Source organism: Emiliania huxleyi, assembly GCF_000372725.1.
Source record: "Emiliania huxleyi CCMP1516 unplaced genomic scaffold EMIHUscaffold_50, whole genome shotgun sequence".
Lineage (NCBI taxonomy): Eukaryota > Haptophyta > Isochrysidales > Noelaerhabdaceae > Emiliania > Emiliania huxleyi.
Genome location: NW_005198243.1, coordinates 131,187 through 152,396, shown reverse-complemented (window position 1 = coordinate 152,396; position 21,210 = coordinate 131,187). Strand labels below are relative to the sequence as shown.

Here is a 21,210-nt window from a genome sequence, read left to right as displayed (position 1 = left end):
ACTTTGGGACTCGACGGAGCCTCTGCTGCTCTGGGGGTGGGGGTCAGCAGCATCACCGCCCTCTCCTCCCGCACCCTCTCGTCCGTCACTACTGTCGACCTCGCCGGCGGCAGCGCAAGAGCGTAGCATCCTCATCGCGCTTGCGGCGAGTGGGGTGCTGCTAGCCGTGGTGGTGCCTTGCGTTCTCATGCGCTGGTTCAAGCGACAGCTCCACCGTGCTGAGGCGCAGCGCCAGGACGAGCAGCAGTCGACACTCAGGCGTCTGCTTGTCTCAGTCCTTCGCGTCCGACGCGCGCAAGAGAGCGCCACCCACCGTCCCTGCGGCCCCGAGGCCACGGCAGCACAACGTTGGCTTGGCAGACGCGAGACAGAGGTTGATCTCACGGACAGAGCGGACGCGGACAGCCAGCTCACCATTCAGCAGCTCGAGGCGGAGATAGAGCAGCTCTCTGTCTAGAGGGCTTTGGTCTTTGGCCGCGTCAGTTTTTGAGAAGCGTGTCCCCTGCGGCGCCATACACGCCACTGCGACCAGACAAACTACTTCGCGAAGAGCGTTTTTCTCGTTTCCGACCCTCCATGTAAGCCGCGGCCCTACATAGAGGGCGTTGTGAGCCTAGCTTTTGGTATAATATAAAGCTAGCACGATCTGTCGCTGACCCTGTCCCTTCCTCACCCGTCGCCTCCCCCACCGCAGTGAATGCTCGGCTTCACCGTGCTCTTCCCAGCCTTCCGTGCCGGCGCTCCGCTCTCCGCTCCGCTCTCCCGCGCCGCCGCGTCGCACTCGCCGCTCTCCCGCTCCTTTGCCATCATGGGCCGCAAACCGGGTGTGAGCCCTCCGGAGGAGCTGGCCAGCTTTGTCGAACAGGCGGGCGGTGATCTGGTCGTTGTCGACGTCCGCAACCCGGACTTTGAGAAGGAGCCGGGCGACGGCGAGACAAACAAGACCGCAAAGATCGGAGACCCTAGCCGCAAGGCTGCGGTCAACATCGTCTTCGACCGCGCCACCGCGTCGATGGACCTCTCGCCGCTGGACGGCAAGGATAAGGCGACCCCGATCATCTCGCACTGCGGCGGCGGCGGGCGCGGCCAAAAGGCGAAGGAATACCTGGAGGCGAACGGCTTCACCAACGTCAAGAACGGAGGCGGGCCGGAGGACGCCGAGTGCTGGGCGGTTTTTGGAAGCAAGTAAAGGGAGGCGGGGGCAGAGGCAGAGGGGCGTTGCAGTAATCCAGTACGGGGCAGAGGTAGAGGGGCGATCTCTGCAGTGATCCAGTACGCGCACACACTCACACCTCTGACTCGCGGTACCTGTATTTGTTTATTGATACACAGCAAAGATACGTACGCCAGCGCATATCCATCCCACGGCACATCCGACACATCTGCAATATCTCTCAAGTTGGATTCCGGTCCCGCCGCGAGCCCGGTCACTCCATCTCGCCCCATCCGGTGGTCACGACTGCGGTCCGGTGCGCCTTACCGTCCGCCTTGCACTTCGGGTCGTAAATGTCGTCCTTGTCACGCGTCTTCTGCTGAGCCGCATAGACGTCCTCAATGGACCGCCCGGCGATCATCGGTAGCCTGGTGCGGTCAGATGGGCCGAGGCTTCAGGCGGCGAGGGCAGTGTGCGGCGAGTGAGATTCCAGCCGCTCACCCGTACGGCTGGGTCGGAACGACCGTGCCCTGGAAGTTCTCGGGGACGATGTTCGGCGCATAGCCCTGTGGAGCAAGGCGAAAGATGCAAAAGCGGCGGGGCGGGAGAGACTGGCAACGCGAGCATGCACCTGAGGCCCCTCTCCAATCATCGCTGGTGCCGCACGCGCGCGAACGACGGGCGCGTGCGTCGTGGAGGTGAGAACGAGCGAGCTGGGGAGAGAGATCAGCGAGAGCATCTGGCTCCGAAGGATGTTACGATGATACGGCCGACTTCCACTTGCTTCGACGCAGAAAGAATTCTACCGACACCGGCAATAAGCCCATCTCACAGCAGACTGGAGAAAGAATTACCTCCACTAAGTGTTGGGCTCCTCCTTCGCTGTCCCATCTCCTCATCTCTTTCCCGCCTGGGGCGGGGCGGGGGCCGGGCGAGCGGTGCTGAGCGGCGTGTGCGTGTGTGTGGATACGGCAGGTGTGACTACGACACGGGACCACTGTGTTTGTATTATTATTAACAACGAAGGCGCTCAAAAAAAGAATTCGAAACCCCCCCGCCTCAAGTCGGGCACCAGAACATGACTCCTGTATGGGCCTCCACTAGACGCACTCGCCGCTCAAACTCCGTTCTCTGGGCCGGCGCGGGGGCCCCAGAGGGTGTCCATGCGGGGGGGCGATGGGGTCCCATGGCCCGCCGCAGGCGCCGATTTCTGCAGTGTTTTCTTTTTTTTGCGCGATTTTTCAGTTGTTTTCACGGGAATTCGGCGTACTTGCGGCCATGCTATCACGCCTTGCGACATCCTTTCGGCGCTGCTGACCGTGCCGTGCTGCACAATTGATCACCTGCATAGCTCGCGGCCTTAGTATCAAGCATTCAGTGACGACCTGATCGTACGGCCAGTAGGAAGGTGTCCTTCCATCGTGTGCACGCTTGGTGCAATGCGCGTCGCCTCGGATTGGCTGCTGGCACTCTCGAGGCTATGCCTACACAGCCTCGCGCGCATGGGCAGTCATGAAGGACCACGCACCTTCTCAGGACAGCGCCGGTGCCTCTCTCTTGGACCGGCAAACTTTGTGGTCTAGTGTCACCAATATGGGACCAGTGCGGCATCGCGCCATCGACAGCTCTGAACTGCGCCTCACCACTGACCGGGGAGGCCGCCAAGTGGGCCAGCACCGGTCGCACATTGTGGCAGCAGTCAGCAGTCCATGGCTGATAGCTAGAGCAGCAGCGTCAGGGCAGGGTCGGATCGTGTCAAGCCTCTCGCCCGGCCGGCCGCGTGCAGACGTCGGCCTGTCTGCTGTCTGGAGTGATCTGTCGGCGGTCAGTACGACCGATCAGGTTGGAGGTTACTGATGATTGGAGGGTCTATCTGTGTGTACTCCTCGAGATCTCTCCAAATCTGCCATCTAATCAACCGTAATCATTCGGGAAGTTGGTGCTAATAGAGACTAATAGAGCCGGAGCCCCGTTTCCGCACTGCGGCGCGGCGCACGGTGCCTCCGGGGGCCCCCGCGCCCCCCCAGAGACTACGTTCGAAGAAGCCGGTAAAGCGCGAGGTCGGTGGCGAAGAGCCGCTCCAGCTCGGCGTGGCTGATGTTGAATGGTGACGCGGCCTCCTTCGCCGCATCTTTTGGCGCCGTGTTCAACATGTGGAAGGCCGTGACGGTCCTGTTTGGAGGTTGACAGGAGCACGTCGACTTGAACTTATCGAGGAGAAAGAATTTTACCCATCAATCAATCAATCGCTCGCACAACACTGGGCACGGGACTGGCGCGCACTGGCACTAACACAGGTACACCACGGGAGCCGCCAAGCGACTCCTGCGAGGGTGGCGAGGCACTTAGCTCCGTGCACCCGCCCACCCCCGCCACAGGCAAGCTCGTTCACAAAAAGAATTTGCATGCGCAGGGAGATAGAAAGAGAACGGGAGGAAGCCGGGGAAGACGACTCTGAGGAGGACGAGCCAGTGGAAATCCCGCCGTCAGCTGTCACGATGCATCCGAAGGGGACCCCAGCGCCAGCATCAGCCGTGGAGGTACAAGTGTCCGAAGAGAGAGTGCACCTGAGCAACGATATGACTTGGCGGCAAATGGTCGCAGTGGGCGTCAGAAGAGTCATCCTTGCGCGAGGAGAGCTCGATAAACTCGAGGGGCCAGGAATGCTGCGAGGAGGGCAGAGTTGCGCCGAGAGGCGAGGGCAAGGGATCGGCAGGCAGCGGCGTCGTCGCAGAACGAGGCAGAGGAGAGCGACGCGACAGAGGAAGAAGCGACAAGGGAGAGAACGACGAGAGTGGGACGACCGAGAGGTGGCATGAAGGTTGCAGCGAGAATCGGCGAGGGACTGCGAAGAGAGATAGTGTGTGTGACCCTCGAGCCAACCCGACCGACCCCCCCCCCCCCCCCCCTCGGTCTGTGCTCCGACCGACCGGACCCCCCCTCCGGTCTGCGGTCTTCCGCGGCCGTCGACCGGACCCGCCCTGCGGTCGGTCGGTCTGCGCTGGGCGCTCAAACCGCGAACTCGGCCTGTTCACTACAAGATGACGCTCGTATGAGTTGACGGAAATCGGAGGACGCGACCCACTTCGCCACAGACGGTCCCGCGCCTCGCCGCTATGACGGCGTACGGCCGCAGCTCATGTGCGTGTCGCCGTCTTTGTCCGGAGTGAAAAGTCCAACGCGCTCGTCGGTGACGGTGTCCTCCAACCTGCGCCGCGCTCGGCGAACCTCGACAGCGCCTTCTCGGTGGCATGCAGCTCTCTTTTTGCGACAGAAGCTTGGGGAGGGCAGCTCCTCTGCTGCTCACACGCTCTGCACAGTTGGCACAGCCTACTGTGCGGCTGCCTGAGCTGTCACAGCGATGGGCTACATCGGCCCCGAGGTCAGATTCTTCACTACTCTGTTGATGACAAGACTTGTCTACTCGCTGGAGCCGAGCAGGAGGGCCCAGCGCGCAGCGGCAGCGCACACAACCCCTGGTCAACTCACCCTCCACACCCCGTAGCCGTACGGCTCTACGAACTCCATCGCCGACCGCTCCGACACCGTCACCGAGGACACCGAGTGGGGACGTTCAAAAGTACACAAATCTAGACGCCTAGACCGGACGCGGAACCATCCACATCATCGCTGGCTCGCGGCAGTAAGGGCACTCTCGCATCAGCTCAGAGCATGGCCCGCAAGCGCACAAGTGCCCGCACGGAACCGCAGCATGCGACTTGACTCTCGCGAAACACACGATGCACGTGGTCTCTCCCCCTATCGTGGACTCGGGGGCAGCCGGCCGCCCCGTGTCGAGGCCGGCGTCAGCTAGTGAGACGGCAGCAAGCGGCTCAGTGACTGGCAGATGCTGCTCCGCCGCCTCTCCCGCCTCTGGCCCGATCAAGCGCTCGATGGCGCCGACCCGCTCCTCGAGGCTGCCCTCGGTCGCCGCGCCGAGGCTCGCCTCCAGCCGCTCGACACGCCGCATCAGGTCCCCGCCGCCGGTCGACTCGCTGCTCACTGCCTCCTCGCACCGCGACACCCGACGCGCCAGAGCCTCCTCCTCCGCATCTCTCTCTGACCGGCGCAGCGCCTCTGCCAGCTCCGCATCCTCGCGCAGCGCCGCCTGCTCTGCCGCACCCGCTAGCTCTGCCGCCTCGCGCTCCGCCCGCCTCGCCGCCTCCTGCTCAGCAGCCAGCCGCGCCGCCCTCTCCTCCTGCTCTCGCAGCTCTGCCGCAGCCCGCGCCCTCCGCTCCTCCTCGAGCTTCAAGGCGGACGGCGCCTTCTTGGCCTTATTGTTCTTCGCCTTGGCCTCCTTCTTGGCAGCCGTTGCCTCCGCCGCCTTTGAGCGCCGCCTCGCCTTCTCCTCCTCCGCCCTCTTGTCCGCAGCCTCCTTCTCGCGCCGCGCCGCCTCTGCCTGAGCAGCTTTGCGCGCCGCCGCGGCCGCCCGCTGCTCCTCTCGCTGCGCCTCCTCCGCCGCAAGCCTCTCCGCCTCCCTCGCCCGCAGCGTCTCCTCTGCTGCCGCGCGCTCAGCGGCTAGCTTCGCCTCCGCCTCCGCCGCAATCGCTCGCCTCTGCTCCTCCAGCGCCGCAGCGTCCGCCGCTCGCCGTGCCTCGTCCGCCGCTCGCTCTGCTTCGCGCCTGCTTGCCGCCTGCTCGCGCTCTCGCGCCGCCGCCGCCGCCTCCCTCTCGCGCTGCTCGCGCCGCCCCTTGGCCTCGAGCGCCTTCTCGGCTGCCTCCGCCTCTCTCAGCGCCGCTGCGTGCTCTGTGAGAGCGCGCACGCACCCAGCGTGGTCCGCTTCAGGAGCACTGGCGGCGTCGGCAGTAGCTAGCACCCTGACTGCCTCCTCCTTGGCGATCTGCAGCGCGGACCCGTCTGCAGAGCGAGCCTTTGCATCTGCGCCAGCCCGAAGCAAGCGGAGCACGATGGCGAGGCAGCCGCTGTAGGCGGCGCACATCAGCGCGGTGCCGCCGTCGCTCCTCTGCAGGTTGACGTTAGCGCCGTGCCGCAACAGCAGCTCGACCACCCGCTCGTGGCCGCTGTAGGCGGCGTTCATCAGCGCGGTGCCGCCGTCGCTCCTCTGCAGGTTGACGTTAGCGCCGTGCCGCAACAGCAGCTCGACCACCCGCTCGTGGCCGTGGCCGGCGGCGTTCATCAGCGCGGTGCCGCCGTTGCCGTTCTGCAAGTTTAAGTTTACCTCCGCGCCGTGCTGTAGCAGCAGCTCGACCACCCGCTCGTGGCCTCCAATAGCGGCAGCTATCAGTGCGTTGACACCGTCGCTCCTCTGCAGGCTGATCTCAGCGCCATGCTGCAGCAGCAGCTCGACCACCCGCTCGTGGCCGCTGTAGGCGGCGGCCATCAGCGCGGGGCCGCAATCGCTGTCCTTCAGGTTGACCTCAGCGCCGCGCCGTAGCAGCACCTCGACCACCCGCTCGTGGCCTTTGTTGGCGGCAAGCATCAGCGCGGTGCCGCCGTCGCTCCTCTGCAGGTTGATCTCAGCGCCGTGCCGAAGCAGCAAGTCGACCACCCGCTCGTGGCCGCTGCAGGCGGCGGCCATCAGCGCGGTGAAGCCGTCGCTGTCCTGCAAATCAACCTCTGCGCCGTGCCGCAGCAGCAGCTCGACCACCCGCTCTTGGCCGTTCTCGGCGGCGTTCATCAGCGCGGTGACGCCGTCGCTGCTCTGCAGGTTGATCTCCGCGCCGTGCCGTATCAGCAAATTCGCCACCCGCTCGTGGCCGCTGTCGGCGACGAGCATTAGCGCGTTGTCGCCCCCCTTGTTCTGCTGGTTGATCTCCGCCCCGTGCCGCAGCAGCAGCTCGACCACCCGCTCGTGGCCGTTGTCGGCGGCGTTCATGGCGCGGTGCCGCCGCCGCCGTTCTGCAAGTTTACCTCCGCGCCGTGCTGTAGCAGCAGCTCGACCACCCGCTCGTGGCCGTTCTCGGCGGCGCCCATCAGCGCGGTCAAGCCGTCGCTGTCCTGCAGGTTGATCTCCGCGCCGCGCCGCATGAGCAGCTCGACCACCCGCTCGTGGCCGCTGTCGGCGGCAAGCATCAGCGCGGTGCCGCCTTTGCTGTTCTGCAGGTTGATCTCAGCACCGTGCCGAAGCAGCAGCTCGACCACCCGCTCGTGGCCGTCCTGGGCGGCGACAATCAGCGCGGTGATGCCGTCGCTCCTCTGCAGGTTGATCTCAGCGCCGTGCCGAAGCAGCAGCTCGACCACCCGCTCATGGCCGTCGATGGCGGCGTGCATCAGCGCGGTGTCGTCGTTGAAGCTCTGCAGGTTGACGTCAGCACCGCGCCGCAGCAGCAGCTCGACCACCCGCTCGTGGCCCTCCTGGGCGGCGTACATCAGCGCGGTCAAGCCGTCGCTGTCCTGCAGGTTGATCTCCGCGCCGCGCTGCAACAGAAGATCGACCACCCGCTCGTGGCCGTGGAGGGCGGCGTACATCAGCGCGGTGTAGCCTTTGCTGCTCTGCAGGTTGACAGCAGCGCCGCGCTGGACCAGCAAGTCGACCACCCGCTCGTGGCCGCTGTAGGCGGCGCTCATCAGCGCGGTGCGGCCCTTGCTGTTCTGCAGGTTGAGCTCCGCGCCGTGCCACAGCAACAACTCGACCACCCGCTCCTGGCCGCAGCGGGCGGCGCCCATCAGCAGCGTGATGCCTCTCACCTCGCCTCTCTCGTACGTCGCGTCGGCCCGCCCGCCGCCCTCAAGCCACGCCAGCACCGCCTCCTCCTCGCCTCGCTCCGCCGCTAGCACGGCCGCATCGGAGCAGCTCCGGGAACCTGCACCCACCATCGCTCTTCGAGTGGGTAGGGGGGGGGGGCATCCCGACCCCCCCAGCAGCAGAGCGCACTGGACCCAGCTCCCGCCTCCCGCCGCCCCCCCTCCCGCCCCCTCGGCTCGTGTTTGAGCGGTACGCTCGAGGCGGTTGTGTTCACCGCGCCTTCGAGCCCAATACACCTTCGTCGTGTCGAGTGCTGGCGTTTTACTAAAGACTTGTGACCATGTTGGTGAGTCTATCTTGTACTACCACACATAGGCGCGTATAGTGAGCCACTCACTCGGGCGTCGCGCCTACATCAATAGTCTCATCACCGAGTGATTGCTGGCCTGTGGCGTATGACCTCGCGCGGATATCACCAACGACGAGCATGCGAAGATATTGAGCACTATCCGATGGACTTGTACACATCTTGGCGGTGGAGTGAGAGAGAGAGTACGCGGTGGGTGGCGATCTTTCGTAACGAGTGAGTCTGAGATCAGGTTAGTTGTTTCCCCATTGGAGGCAGACATTTCAGAAAAGGAATCCCCCGCCGCATCTGCCCCAGGGGAACCCGCCCCCGGCGCCCGCTCGAAGCAAGGGGCGCCCGTTCGAAGCAGGGGGCGCCCGCTCGAAGCAGGTCCGGGCCCGCTTGAAGCACAGGCTGCTGCGAGCGTGCTGCGGCCCGCTGGCGCTGCCGGCCCGCACCTCGATGCTGTGGCTGACTAAACTCTAAAGCCGTGTAGAGGCCCCAGGGGGGGGGGGGGGGGGGAGGGTCGTCGTCGTCGCCCGCGGCGCCCGGCGCGCTGCTTGCAGCACCACATGGCGATGGCGCTAAGAGGGTCCTCTTTTCGGCGCCCCCCCGCACGAAGGCGCGCGATACAACATATACTCACAGTCTCACACGTGTAAAAGGAAAAAGCCGTCACCCCGAGCGTTTTGCGCGAAAACGGCGCGACAGGATCAGGCACAGTAGGTAGAGGCGTAGAGCACGAAGAGATATCCGCGCGCGCAGTGAGCACAGAGAAGCCTAGGCGGCCTGTGGGTCTGAGCCGTGGTGAGAAGACGGAACACTGACGCTACCAGCTGAACACAGACAAGGCGCCTCACCGCTCGTTTGGAGAACTTTCCTTCCTCACCACACCAGCCTCCGTTCCACCAGCGCATCCGCCACCGCCTTCGCCAGCGCCGCCGCCTCCTCCGCCTCTGCGCGCGACTCGACGTCCACCTGCGGGCGAGATCAGCCGAGATAGGCGAGATCAGCCGAGATAGGCGAGATCAGCCGAGATAGGCGAGATCAGCCGAGATAGGCGAGATCAGCCGAGATGGTCGACCAGCCGAGCTCCGCCGACAAGTACTCGCTGATCTCGATTCGCTGATCTTGGCAGACACCCTCCCAACGAGATCGAAACCCCGCCGAGATTCGCCGAGATTCGCCGAGATCGCACCTGCAGCCCCGCGGCGGCGCACCCCTCCCGCGCCGCCGCGCCCGCCGCCACCAGCCGCGTCCCGTATGGCAGAGCGACGCCTGACTCACTCGTCGCTCTTGTGAGCGGCTCACACCTCCCCGGGCCGCGCCCGAGTCACAAAAAAGAAATCACGGGGCGGAGGGGCGCGGCTGCACACGTGTGTGTGCTGGGTGAGAGAGGAGGGCGGCGGCGGTGCCGTTGCTGACAGCGCCCTCTGCCGCCTCCAGCGCCGCAGCGAGCGCGTTCGCCTCCTCGGCAGACCCGACACACACTGCGTCCAGACCGCCTTCCCGCAGCAGCGAGAGCTCGTGGCCGGAGGCGAGGAGCGGCCTGATCGCACACGCCTCGACCGCATCCGCGTCCGCGCCCGCAGCGAGGAGCGCCGCAACAAGCGCCTCCTCTTCGGCCTCCTTGCCTGCGCCGAGATGAGCCCGAGATGAGCCCGAGATTACCCGAGATCTCGCCTCCGTCCCCCCGTGCACGCATGACCAACTCATAGCACCGGAGCAGCCCCTCCGCTACTCTCGGCTAACCTCGGCCATCCTCGGCGAATCTCGTCGAATCTCATCGAATCTCGGCGAATCTCGACGGACCTCGGCTGGCCTCAGCTAATCTCGGCAAATCTCGGCTGACCTCGGAGCAGCGCCTCGTCCACGCGCGAACAAACGACGCGCAGCCGCCTGCCGCCCGCAGCGAGGCCGAGGTGGCATATGGCGGCAGCGAGGCCGTCGGCCGTCGAGACGAGAGGCACCAGGCTGGGCGCCAGCCCGAGTTCGCGCAGCCGCGCCGCCGCGCCGCCGCAGGCAGCGAGCTGCGCTCCGGACGCGGCGACCATCGCCGCAAAGAGCTCCGCGTCGCCATCCGAGATGCGCGCACCGCGCTCGACAAACGCGTCGGCCGCGTGGCGTGAGAGCAGCGCGACGGCGCAGGACTCTGGCATGCGCATGATGAGGTCGTCAAGCGGGCCGAGTTCTGACTCCGGCAGCGGGACCTGCGCCGGAGGGTGCAGCAGTGGTGCGTGGTTGTGAGCCGGCGAGCCGCGGCGGTGTCGGAGGCGGCTGCCGCACCGCTTCAACCAGCGGCCACCAGACCGGCCTCGCGCCGGCGGAGATGAGCTCGGCCGAGAACGGAGCGGCGACCGCGCGTGGAGACGTGAAGGCGATGCGCTTGCCAGCGAGAGGCAGCGCCGCGTCCGGCTGCTGAGGCACGCTGAGCGCCACTACGAGCGTCCAGGCGAAAGACATACACATTTCGCGCGAGCCAACAAATTTCTTTTTCACGAGAGAAACAAATTCTCTCAATCTTGGGGGGTTTTCTTTTCTTCGCGATGTCCTCGCCGCGCCGCCGCTCGCGCCGCCTCGCCTCCGCCGCCTCCACCGCCGCCCCCTCGCCAGATACGCCGAGAGAGAGAATTCTTGATACGAAACCACGACGACACACACCAGGGAGCACGTTTCCAACCGGGTTACATTACGAAGAGAGCGGTGACGGACGCGCTCGCACACGTGCACGTCATCGACGTGTATATAGATGTGTAGGTCAGGCAGTGTGAGGGTGTAACTGTAGGAGGCGAAAAGTGTAGTGGTAGGCTTGCTTGAAGTAGAAACTCGTAAAAAGTCGATCGGAGCGACGCACCATATATGCACTTGGAGCACTTGGAGTGCAGTCGGTAGCCTCACATCCCAGAGGGCCGGGGAGCTAAGAAGCGCACCCAGCGAGCCAGACATATGTCGCTCTCGAAACTCTGTGTACTTTCACATTTCACCGTACTCAGGCGAGTCCCTGCCGTCTCAGCCGCGCCAGAAAGGCGTCGGATTGCTGTGGCGGCAGGGTGGCCTGCATCGAGACTGGCAGCAAATCGACCCACAGCCGGTCCTCACACATCCGTGTTCGCGGCAAGTGCGAGAGCACGCGCTCATCCCTCACGTACCCAAAGCGAGGCAGGGACGCGTCCGGTTGGCAGCTGCGCGCGACGGAAGGCGCAGCGCCGGCTCGTCTTCGCGACAGGCGCGGAGGAGCGGGTAGCGGCCGCAGCGGCCCAGCGGAGCAAGCCGGCCGACGCCATATCGCTCAGGCTCATCCGGCTGTGAACGCGCGACCTGCAGAGGATGATCTCGGCCTTGGACTCGTTGGAGAGGCGGTACTTGCGCATCAGCTGCAGCGAGTCGTACCCTGCCGCGCAGCATCCGGCTGCCGCTCGGGAGCGCGAGCTAGGGGCGGGAAGGAACGAGAGTGCGCTCCGCCCCAACAGCGCAGGCAGCTAGGCTGCGTTTCTGGCATCTTAATTAATCCACCACCACTCCGGCCCCACACCTGCCTCGCGCCACGCGGTGCACGCGTCGCTCTTGAGATCTACGACGCTCGAGGTGAGCCCAGCGTCATCAATCACCCCGTGTGTGTAGTGGCGCGGCCAGCCGAGCGCGTCGTCGACGGCGCGCCAGCCGACACCGTCGGGGAAGCCGGCGTGCTCGGCGAAGGAGAGCCACTGCTCGAGAAGCGCCCGGCCGAGCTTGACGTCCGTGGGGGCGGGCCGGTAGGGACCACACTTGCTCCCTTCGACCCAAGCCTCGTCGAACCGCGCGTCGTACCAGTTTGCGCGCTCTGCCGCCGTGGGCGCGCCGACGCTCACGGCGGCGAAAAAGTCCCAAAGGTGGAAGGCGTAGATGGCAGGGCGTGTGCACGACTCCGACAGCGGACCGAACGGATGGTACGGCCGCGCGCGGACAAGCGAGATGTACACGGGCGCCGTGCCCTCGCTGCGTCGCGCTTCGCTCGCCGCGAATGCGAGCGCGAGCTGGCCGCAAGTGCACCCCGTATCGGCGTTGAGCGCATAGGCGGGCGCGGCAGCGAGCGTGTCGTTGTCGCCGCCGACACCCGCGTACATCGCGTAGAGCCGCCGCGCCGCCTCCGCGCCCAATCCGGCGGCGAGCATCCCCTCAATGCGCGCGGCCGCCTCGGCGCGTGTGCGTATGGATTCGAGGGTCGGGTCGGGCTGCCAATTGAGCTCGCCCTCCAAGTTCTGAAGCAGCACGGGCACGTCGTAGCCCGCCTTCGCCGCCTCCATCGTGCCACGCGTGACCGTCACGCCGTCGACATATGGCATCGCCGCCCATCCGAGCGCCGACCAGCCGCCGCCGGGGCCGCGACGCGGCGGCACCACCGATGCAGCGAAGCTGTGGTTGAAGTCAAAGTAGTCGTAACGCGGCTCCAGCGCCGCCTGCAGCGATTCGACGCTTGCTGCGCGGAGGCACGCGAGCGTGGCCGCGCCGCGCGCCTCGCGGGCGCATGGCGTGTGCTTGAACCAGTGCTCCTCGTCCTGCCGCAGCTTCTCCTCGTACGAGATGGTGAGATTGGGCGAGGCGCTGATTGAGATGGCCGCATGGAAGAGGCCTCGGCTCGCGGGCGCAGCCAGGTGGGCGAAGATCGACGTGCCACCCGATGACTGGCCCAGCAGCGTCGCCTTGCGAGGGTCGCCACCAAAGGCGGCGGCATTGGCGGCGACCCACCGCATGGCGAGCTGCTGATCGAGGAGGCCCAGATTGCCGCTCGTTCCGCGAGGGTCGGCGTCCGACAGCTCCTTGAGCGCGGCAAAGCCGAGCGCACCGAGGCGATAGTTCATAACGACGAGCATCGCGCGCCCCTCGCTGCCGCTGACCAAGTTTTCGATCGGTCCATACGATGCGACGGATCCCGTGTTCAGCGAGCCACCGTAGAGATAAACGAGCACGGCCAACTGCGCGGAGGCATTGCCCAGGGCGGCGACGGGCGTGAAGACATTGAGTGACAGGCACTGCTCGGACATGTGGCGGTCGTACGGCGGGCTCTTTCCCGGGCACGCCGGACCGTCGGCAGAGGCGTCGAGCTCGCCGACCCAACTGGCTGCAGGAGTCGGAGGCAAGAACCGCTCGGCGTTGCCGTATGGGATGCCTCGGAAGGCGGCCACGCTGCCCGCCTGCACTCTTCCGACGGCAACACCACCCGTCACGTATGCCTTGATCGCTGCACCCACGGCCACGCTCTCCACAGCCACTGAGCGTTCGGGTAGATACATGACACACGCCAGCAGCGACACGAGGCAAAGCATGCGCGCGACAATGCCTGTCCGCGTGATTCCTGACGCTGAGGAGCAGTGACAAAAGGGCTGGTCGAAGCTGATCATCGTCCGCCACGCTTGCAGCAGAGTACCCCCGCCGAGCGGCGTTTCTTTTTCGATTTTTCAGATCACTTCTCCTCAATCGTCCAGTACCTGCGTGATGGGCCTACGTGCTGAATACGCCAACCTCAGGGCGGGGAGACGGTATTGTGCAGCGTGTTCAGAGCACCGCGTGAATACAACGGAGAAGAATGAATACACTGAATACAGCTGAATACGTGGCCCTCTCGGGCGCTAGATGGGGTACAAGAACACGTATTCCGCTTCTAGGGTGACGGGTGGACGCGAGGGAAGCGCGTCGAAGTAGGCGTGCTCGAGCGCCTGGGTTGAGACTCATCTGGCCGATCAATCAATTAGTCCATTCATTGATGAGCAGTCACTAAGATTGCGTGATGCTGCGCCTAGTTCAGACTCCTCCGATCGACGCATTCAACACCATTGGCGCGTGCTCGAGCGCCGCGGCCGCGTCGGGGCGCTTGGTCGGATCCAGCTCGAGCAGAGAGGCCAGCAGGTCCACCTCGCACGGGTTAGCGACCGGGCACGCCTCGGTCAGGTACTGCCGCCGCTGCCTCTCGCGCCCCTCCGCCTCTAGACTTGACCAGCCGCGGCACACTCGCTCCACCTAATTATTAAGCAGTACTAAGCAGCAAACAGTTCGGCTCGGCCAGGACCAGCACGCCCGCTCGGGTCACCTCGGGCAATCTCGGGCAATCTCGGGTCACCTCTCAGGCAATGTCGGGTAAGCTAGACATATACCAACCGCATGGAGTGTTTTTGTTGCTGACCGCACTGTCTCCTGCAGGTCTCCAAGTCCAACTCCATGTGCTCTCCAAAACGCGGACGTGGGAGGTGGGACGAACCGCATCTCTCCAAGTGCTCCGTCTAGATCCGCCCAACGCCCATGGCCCAACATGCTCCGCTCCGGTGATTTCTCTACACTTTTTGAGAACGAAAGGGGCACACACTAGATAGAAGACCGCATGCCACATGGAGTGTTTTTGCTTTTGTAACTCGTGCCGTGCTGCCCCCGGGGCTGTGCAGACTCCAGTCACCAAACTGTGTGCGGGGCGCCGGCTTCTCCTTTGGCGGTGGCACACGCCGCCAGCAGGCCGCCAATATCGGCAATAGACAGTCAGTCACACAGCGAGTCGTGTTCGGCGCGTTGTAGCACACCTGTTCTGCGGGCTCTCACCCTCCGCCGCCCTCAGGCGACGGCCGCGTCGTGCGTATCGACGAAGCGTCCCGACTGGTCCTGCTTGGTCGGGTCGGACCAAGCCTCGTCCCACTCGATCGCCTTTGCGGTGGAGCAAGCGACGGACGGGCCGCCCGGCACGGTCGCCTCGATGCCGTTGCCGTAGTTGTTGTTTGGGAAGTGCGAGTGGAAGATGGTGCGGAAGTAGGCGGCCTCCTTTGTGCCAGGCGTGTTGTACCTACGAAAAAAAGACGCACACATGAGGGCGGGAAGACGCGTATTGTGCAGCGCATTCCGAGGCGAATCTCACGGAGAAGACTACAGTGAATACAGCGGAGTACAGTTTGGGGTACAAGGATGCGTACTTCTGCTTCTAGGGTGTTGCACGGGAAGCGGATCGGCGCGGTCGCCATGTCCTCGTCGGAGATGACCTTGCCGGCGTGCTCCTTGAGGCCGTCGATCCACGAGTAGCCGACCCCGTCCGAGAACTGCTCCTTCTGGCGGAAGAGCACCTCGTGTGGCAAGAACGGCTCGGTGGGCACGTTGAACGCCTCGCGCAGCGCCCACTTCTCGAGGAACTGCGTCTTCTCGCCCTTGCGCGTGAGCTTAAAGTCCGGGTCCAGCGTCATGGTCGCGTCGAGCATGCCCCGGTCGAGGAAGGGGACGCGCACCTCCAGGCCGTGCGCCATGGTCGCCTTGTTGGCGCGGAGGCAGTCGAACTGGTTGAGCGCCGCCACCTATCCAGTGCTCAAGTGCTCAAGGTACACCACGGGAGAATGGATTTTCGCGGGTATCCTCCCTTGGGTTGTCTTTCGTGTGTGTGTGTGTGTGTGTGTGTGTGTGTGTGTGTGTGTGTGTGTGTGTGTGTGTGTGTGTGTGTGTGTGTGTGTGTGTGTGTGTGTGTGTGTGTCTCACACTCACCTTGCGCACGCACTCGGCGTGCAGCTCGGTGCCGTTTGGTGCCTTGTGAAAGTAGAGGTAGCCCGCCAGCGTCTCGTCGGCGCCCTCGCCCGACATGACCATCTTGATGCCCATCGCCTTGATCTTGCGGGCAAGCAAGAACATCGGCATACCCGCGCAGATCGTGGTCACGTCATACCTCTCCAGGTGGTAGATCACGTCCGAGATGGCGTCTATGCCCTCCTGCACAGTGAAGGAGAAACCATAGTGCTCGGTGCCGATAAACTCCCCCACCTTCTGCGCGTTTGCCAAGTCGGGCGAGCCGTCGAGGCCGATCGAGAAAGACTTGACGGGCTGCAGGTCGTCCACCTGGAGATGTGCGAGAGATGTGCGAGAGATGTGCGAGAGATGTGCGGGAGATTTGCGGGAGATGTGCGGGAGATGTGCGGGAGACGTGGAGAAGGACTTGTACGCACGACACACCTTGCCATGCTCAAGAAAGCGCTTCCGCTTCAGCCGCGCGATGACAGACGCGACCAGCGACGAGTCGAGGCCTCCCGAGAGGAGGACTCCGTATGGCACGTCCGCCATGAGCCGTTTCTCGACGGCGGCGGTGAAGGTGGTTCGCAGCTTCTCCAGGTTGAGGGGCTGGGTCGCGGCGGAGGCAGAGTGCCACGAGGGCGCGTAATACGGCACCAGCCGCCCCTCCTCCTCGCCGCCACGCGCGAGGTAGTAGTGGCCGGGGGGAAAGATGCGCACGTCGATGCAGCCGCCCGTGACGAGCGGCTTGGCCTCGGACGAGAACCAGGTGGAGCCGTCCAGGCCGGTGCCCATGTAGAGCGAGTTTACGCCCACGGGGTCGCGCGCCGCGTAGACGTCGCCGGTCTGGTCGTCGAGAATCACAAACGCAAAGTCACCGTCGAGCTTCGAGGCGATGTCGACGCCGAACTCGTCGTAGCCGTGGACGATCACCTCGCAGTCCGACTCGGTGCGGAACGCCGTCGGGTCCTTGAGCTCCGCTCGCAGCTGCTTGTGGTTGTAGATCTCGCCGTTGACGGTCAGCGAGCGCGATCGGTCATGCGAAAAGAGCGGCTGGTTCCCCGAGAGCGGGTCGACGATGGCGAGGCGCTCGTGGGCGACGGAGGAGCAGCGCGCGCCCGTCGGCGTCTCCACCACGTGGATCCCGCTCCCGTCCGGCCCTCGGTGCCGCACGAGCCGCTGCAGCGTGAGCGTCTGCAACCGCAGCGCCTCAGGAGAGAGCTTCGAGTTGACGACGGCGAGGATGCCACACATGGACGGCGCGGCGGCACGCGGCGCCGTCCGAGGCGCGGCGGCGTGCCGCAACGAGAGGCCGGCCACGCCGTGGAGGAGCAGCAGGCTGGCGACGTGCCGTCTCATCGGAGGCGGAGAGTGCTGCTCGAGGGCCGACAAAACTTGATAAGTTTTCTTTTGTTTTGAGCCGCCTTCGTCCCTCCCTCGGTTAAGGTAAGGTAAATTTCTCCACACACACAAAGTGGTGGGGCAAGGGGGGGCGACCCTCGCATCTCCACACCCGGACACGGGCAGGAGCCCCACGGCAGTCAAAGTTTTTCTTTCTTTTCTTTCTTTTTAGAGCGCCTTCGTTGTTAATAAGAACACAGACGGATGGACATTTGCTGAAGCCACACGACATGCACACACACTCACACCGCACCGCACCCCGCACCCGCGCCCCCCCCCGCCTCGCCTGAGCTGGAAGGAGATGGGAAGCTGGAACAAACAGCCCGAGGGAGAGATTTTTTAGCAATACCAAACAACTCTAACACTCACACGTCATTTGGGGCCTGGAGCCCTGTTCACGCGCGTTTTGTTTGTTCCCGAGGGAGGAGCGGAACGAAAACACGTATGGGAGGTTGAAGTCATGCACTACGCTGCCCGGCGTCTCTCACTTTCCGGGACAGCCCCGCCCTTGTGAGGCAGGAAAGTGGTGGCTACCCCGTACGCACTGTTGGCTACGACCCCCTCGCCGACTGCCCAGACTCCCCTTCCCCTTTTCCAACCCTGACGAGCCGACGAATGGTTGAGCCTCTGACCGTTTCTCTCGCCGCTGCTTCGCCTCTGCTTGCCGCCTCGCTGCCGCGCGCAGCTCCTCCTGCTCGGTCCCCGCCTGCGCACTCGAGGTCCCTGCTGCCGGTCCCTCGTGTGGCTGGGCTTGCGCGGCACTGTGGGCCGATCCCGCTGTCGGCATCCGCCGGAGCGCCCACGGTATCGCGTCGAGCCGGGCGCCGGCGCGAGAACAGACCACGCCTCACCTTTTCACAGGGGATGCCCGAGCCCACGGCGAGGGCGTGTGCTGTGAATAGCAGGCGTGGTCTGTACTCGCCAGGCACGGGGTGGGCGCCGCCGACCGTCGGGAGGAGTTCGATGGGTGCCAGGAGGATCCAGAGAGCGATGAAGGCGCAAATTGCGCCGCCGAAAGTGGCGGTAGAGGCCAGGCCGTGCGCGTGGGCCGGTCGGGCCACTTCCCGGGGCGAGCGATCGAGGGCCGCGGGGCTCGCCCCGTCGGCCGAGCGGTGCGAACGGCCGGTCGCCCGCTTCGGGTTGGACCCGCCGGGCGGTCCGGCGGCGGATTGCATGGCCGGGCGGGCCTCCGGGAGGCAGGCGGGGCCGCGACAGGGCAGGGCAGAAAATCCCATGCGGAGAGGTTGCTACTTTCAATGATAGGGAAGGTTGTGTTTTTTCTTCTCTCCAAGCCGGTTTGTTCCGATGCCTGAGGCGGCTGTAAAAGGCAAACCATGCGGTGAAACAAAACTTTCGCTCGGCTCTTCCTGAGAGAAAACGGCAAAAAAGAATTCAAGCGACCGACTCGCGACGCAGCCTCCCCCCCCTGAACTGCCCCTGAACGCACGCGCTGCTGCTCCGCTCTCTTCTCTCTCCGCATCGCACTCGCATCCTCACCTCACTCGGCGCCTCAGCGCCTCACCGCGTGCGGCAGCACGTGTGTGCGCCAGAGGTCCACCAGCCCCGGCGCCGCCCCCTCGCCGTCGAAGCGCTCCTCGTCCCACGCGATAAGGTAGCCCAGCCGCATCACCTCGACCGCCCACTTGCGAGCCGCCTCCGGGAAGAGCTCGTGCGACTGCGGCGACCACTCCGCCGCCTTAAGGATGAGCCTGCCCACCTCCACCGCCTCGGCCGCTGGCTCCAGGTTGGCCGGCCTGCGGAAGGGCAGAGGCGTGGGGCGTGTCCAAAGAGAGGATCCGGCGAGTGGGGGAGGGACCATAGCGCGCCTCAGTGCGAGGGCCTTGGCCTCGCCCGCCACGCGCACGCCGAAGCGTCCCGTCGAAACGCTCGCGGAGACGACGACGCCGACCTTGCCGTTCATCGACGGCCGTGAGACGAGAGAGTGGATCGCGACGGTGGAGCCGACGGCCGCAGCGGTCGGATCCGACTCGCCCCACGAGCAGAGGACGCGCGCCCGCTCGAGGGCCGACGGCTCGCCGGAGGAAGAGTCCGCGCCGCCGCGCAGCAGCGCCCGCGCCCGGTCGACGGTGAGCGCCTGCAGGAAGAGGGACAGTGAGCGTGAGGACAATGCACTCACACTTCTTCAGCCGCTAGTCTCGGGCACGCCTCGAGGTGCTGGAGCGGCGTCCAGCCGCGGCTGGCGACCAGCCAGGCGGCGAGGTCGGCGTGGCGGCGGCGGTTCGCGACCTCCTCGGGCGTGCCGAGGGGCGGCACGGCGGCGCGGGAGGCGCCGTAGGAGGAGAGGAGCTTGGCGACCTCGAGGTGGCCCTGGACGCACGCGACGAGCAGCGGCGTGGTGCCGTTGTTCATGGCTTGGTCGACCGCCGCGCTGGCCTCGAGAAGCAGCTGGGCGACGTCGAGGTGGCCCTTCTGGCATGCCATGAGCAGCGGCGTGGCGCCGTCGTTGCGGGCTTGGCTGACCGCCGCGTTGGCCTCGAGGAGCAGCCGGGCGATCTCGAGGTGGCCCTTCTGGCACGCGATGAGCAGTGGCGTGGCGCCGTCCTCATCGGCCTGATTGACCGCCGCGCTGGCCCCGAGGAGCAGCCGGACGATGTCGAGGTGGTTGTTCTGGCACGCGATGAGCAGCGGCGTGGCGCCGTCATTCTTGGCTTGGTTGACCGAAGCGCCGGCCTCGAGGAGCAGCTGGGCGCACTCGAGGTGGCCCTTCTGGCACGCGATGAACAGCGGTGTGGCGCCGTCCTCCTGGGCTTGGTTGACTGCCGCGCCAACCTCGAGGAGCAACCGGGCGATCTCGGGGTGGCCGTTATGGCACGCGATGTACAGCGGCGTGGAGCCGTTCTTGTTGGCGTGGTTGACGGCCGCGCCAGCCTGCTGGAGCAGCCGGACGATGTCGACGTGGCCCTTCTGGCACGCGATGAGCAGCGGCGTGGCGCCACCCTCCGCGGCTTGGTTGACCGCCGCGCTGGCCTCGAGAAGCAGCCGGGTGCACTCGGGGTGGCCCTCCTGGCACGCGATGAACAGCGCGGCGCGGCCGCCGCCCGTCGTCGCCCCGACGCTCGCGCCGCCTTCGAGCAGCAGCCGCACCGCCTCGGCCTGCCCGTGCCGAGCGGCCCAGGTGAGCAGCGTGTCCTGCTTCTCGGTGTCGAGCCGCGCGTCGAGCTGGGCCGCCAGCGACGTGCCGCACGTCCGCCGCCCGGAGAGGAAGGCGCGCAGCGAGGCCAGGTCGCCCCGAGCCAGGTCGGCGAGGCGCAGGGATGGGCAGAGGGCGCCGCTCATGCACTAGGCGTGATCCCGATGTTGGAGAAGAAGAAAAACACAGGCTGATGTCCTCGACAACTGCCGCTGGTAGGCGCGCCGCGCCGAACCATGGCGGCCCCCCGCGGCCGCGCGCAACCTTCGTCACAATGCCAACCGCGCGCGGCCGTCGACCAGCAAGCACACGCCTCGACTCGGACACAGTGTTCCGGGGGCAAGGGAGAGGGGCTGGCTCCTAGCCCGAGAGGAGAGCTTCCGAGACCCACTACAAGACCACGCACGCATCATCCCGCGGCCTGGCGGTCGGCGGGATTGCAACCAGTCTTCGCGTGCCGCCTGTCGGTCGCTCGGGCGCCTTGGGCGTCGGGGTGGCGAGCAGGGGACGCGGCTCTGAGCGCCCAGCGACGCGTGCCGGATGGAGTCCGGCCGCGGGTGACTAGGGAAGTTCGCTCAGGATGTGTGGCAGTCAGTTTGGCTGAGTGTCTTGTCTTGTGGTTCTGTGTGTCGCTCCTGTGTGACCGTCATCGCCCGTCCTGCGTCCACCCATACCGCGTTGGTGTCCCAGTCGTTGGTCGGACTGTGTTTCGCCTTCCCATCAATCAATCAATCCTCCTACTGCCAACCGGGCGGTGCGGGGCACGCCAACCTCTCTTCTACGCCTCTCGTGCCTCGCGGCGCCTCTGCCCGCCATTGCGGCGACGCGTCGCGGCGGACCTGACTCCTGACAGTTTTGCCGCGACGGGCGCGCGCGCGTTTTCGAAAAAAGAAAAGGGGGGATGACAGCTCAGTCGATCGATTTGCGACGAGCGAGCGATCCGAGGATCGAGCGGGTGGGCGATAGGCTAGGGAGATCAGCGCTGATCGATCAGCGAGACGCCCGAGTGA

General features: G+C 65.4%; 7 protein-coding genes across 7 annotated transcripts; 2 read left to right on the top strand and 5 right to left on the bottom strand.

Annotated features, from left to right (window-relative positions):
• Window positions 1-693: 693 nt before the first annotated feature.
• EMIHUDRAFT_436846 (hypothetical protein) lies at window positions 694-1,349 on the top strand. The gene has a single exon (XM_005766701.1). It carries the CDS (start codon window positions 698-700, stop codon window positions 1,187-1,189), a length of 492 nt encoding a protein of 163 aa, XP_005766758.1. The 5' UTR covers window positions 694-697; the 3' UTR covers window positions 1,190-1,349.
• Window positions 1,350-4,751: 3,402 nt separating this feature from the next.
• EMIHUDRAFT_211723 (hypothetical protein) lies at window positions 4,752-5,552 on the bottom strand (the record flags this gene model as incomplete). The annotated part of the gene is made up of 1 exon (XM_005766700.1): window positions 4,752-5,552. A coding segment is annotated over one exon (801 nt), but the record flags the coding sequence as incomplete, so codon positions are not given.
• Window positions 5,553-9,428: 3,876 nt separating this feature from the next.
• EMIHUDRAFT_211722 (hypothetical protein) lies at window positions 9,429-10,608 on the bottom strand (the record flags this gene model as incomplete). The annotated part of the gene is made up of 4 exons (XM_005766699.1): window positions 9,429-9,440; window positions 9,571-9,779; window positions 10,241-10,355; window positions 10,432-10,608. The coding sequence occupies 4 exons, from the start codon at window positions 10,606-10,608 to the stop codon at window positions 9,429-9,431; spliced, it is 513 nt and encodes a 170-aa protein (XP_005766756.1).
• A 526-nt stretch (window positions 10,609-11,134) lies between these two features.
• On the bottom strand, window positions 11,135-13,523 carry EMIHUDRAFT_211721 (hypothetical protein; the record flags this gene model as incomplete). Its single annotated transcript, XM_005766698.1, has 4 exons — window positions 11,135-11,327; window positions 11,464-11,536; window positions 11,678-12,422; window positions 12,525-13,523. The coding sequence occupies 4 exons, from the start codon at window positions 13,521-13,523 to the stop codon at window positions 11,135-11,137; spliced, it is 2,010 nt and encodes a 669-aa protein (XP_005766755.1).
• Window positions 13,524-14,418: 895 nt separating this feature from the next.
• Window positions 14,419-14,685, top strand: EMIHUDRAFT_211720 (hypothetical protein; the record flags this gene model as incomplete). Its single annotated transcript, XM_005766697.1, has 2 exons — window positions 14,419-14,441; window positions 14,559-14,685. 2 exons carry the CDS (start codon window positions 14,419-14,421, stop codon window positions 14,683-14,685), a joined length of 150 nt encoding a protein of 49 aa, XP_005766754.1.
• Window positions 14,686-14,721: 36 nt separating this feature from the next.
• EMIHUDRAFT_66467 (hypothetical protein) lies at window positions 14,722-16,902 on the bottom strand (the record flags this gene model as incomplete). The annotated part of the gene is made up of 4 exons (XM_005766696.1): window positions 14,722-14,947; window positions 15,097-15,446; window positions 15,631-15,963; window positions 16,093-16,902. The coding sequence occupies 4 exons, from the start codon at window positions 16,900-16,902 to the stop codon at window positions 14,722-14,724; spliced, it is 1,719 nt and encodes a 572-aa protein (XP_005766753.1).
• A 1,657-nt stretch (window positions 16,903-18,559) lies between these two features.
• Window positions 18,560-20,850, bottom strand: EMIHUDRAFT_451776 (hypothetical protein; the record flags this gene model as incomplete). The annotated part of the gene is made up of 2 exons (XM_005766695.1): window positions 18,560-19,144; window positions 20,845-20,850. 2 exons carry the CDS (start codon window positions 20,848-20,850, stop codon window positions 18,560-18,562), a joined length of 591 nt encoding a protein of 196 aa, XP_005766752.1.
• Window positions 20,851-21,210: the final 360 nt, after the last annotated feature.

Coding starts and splice junctions, on each gene's coding strand:
- EMIHUDRAFT_436846 (XM_005766701.1), top strand. CDS start 698: ATGCTCGGCTTCACCGTGCTCTTCCCAGCCTTCCGTGCCGGCGCTCCG.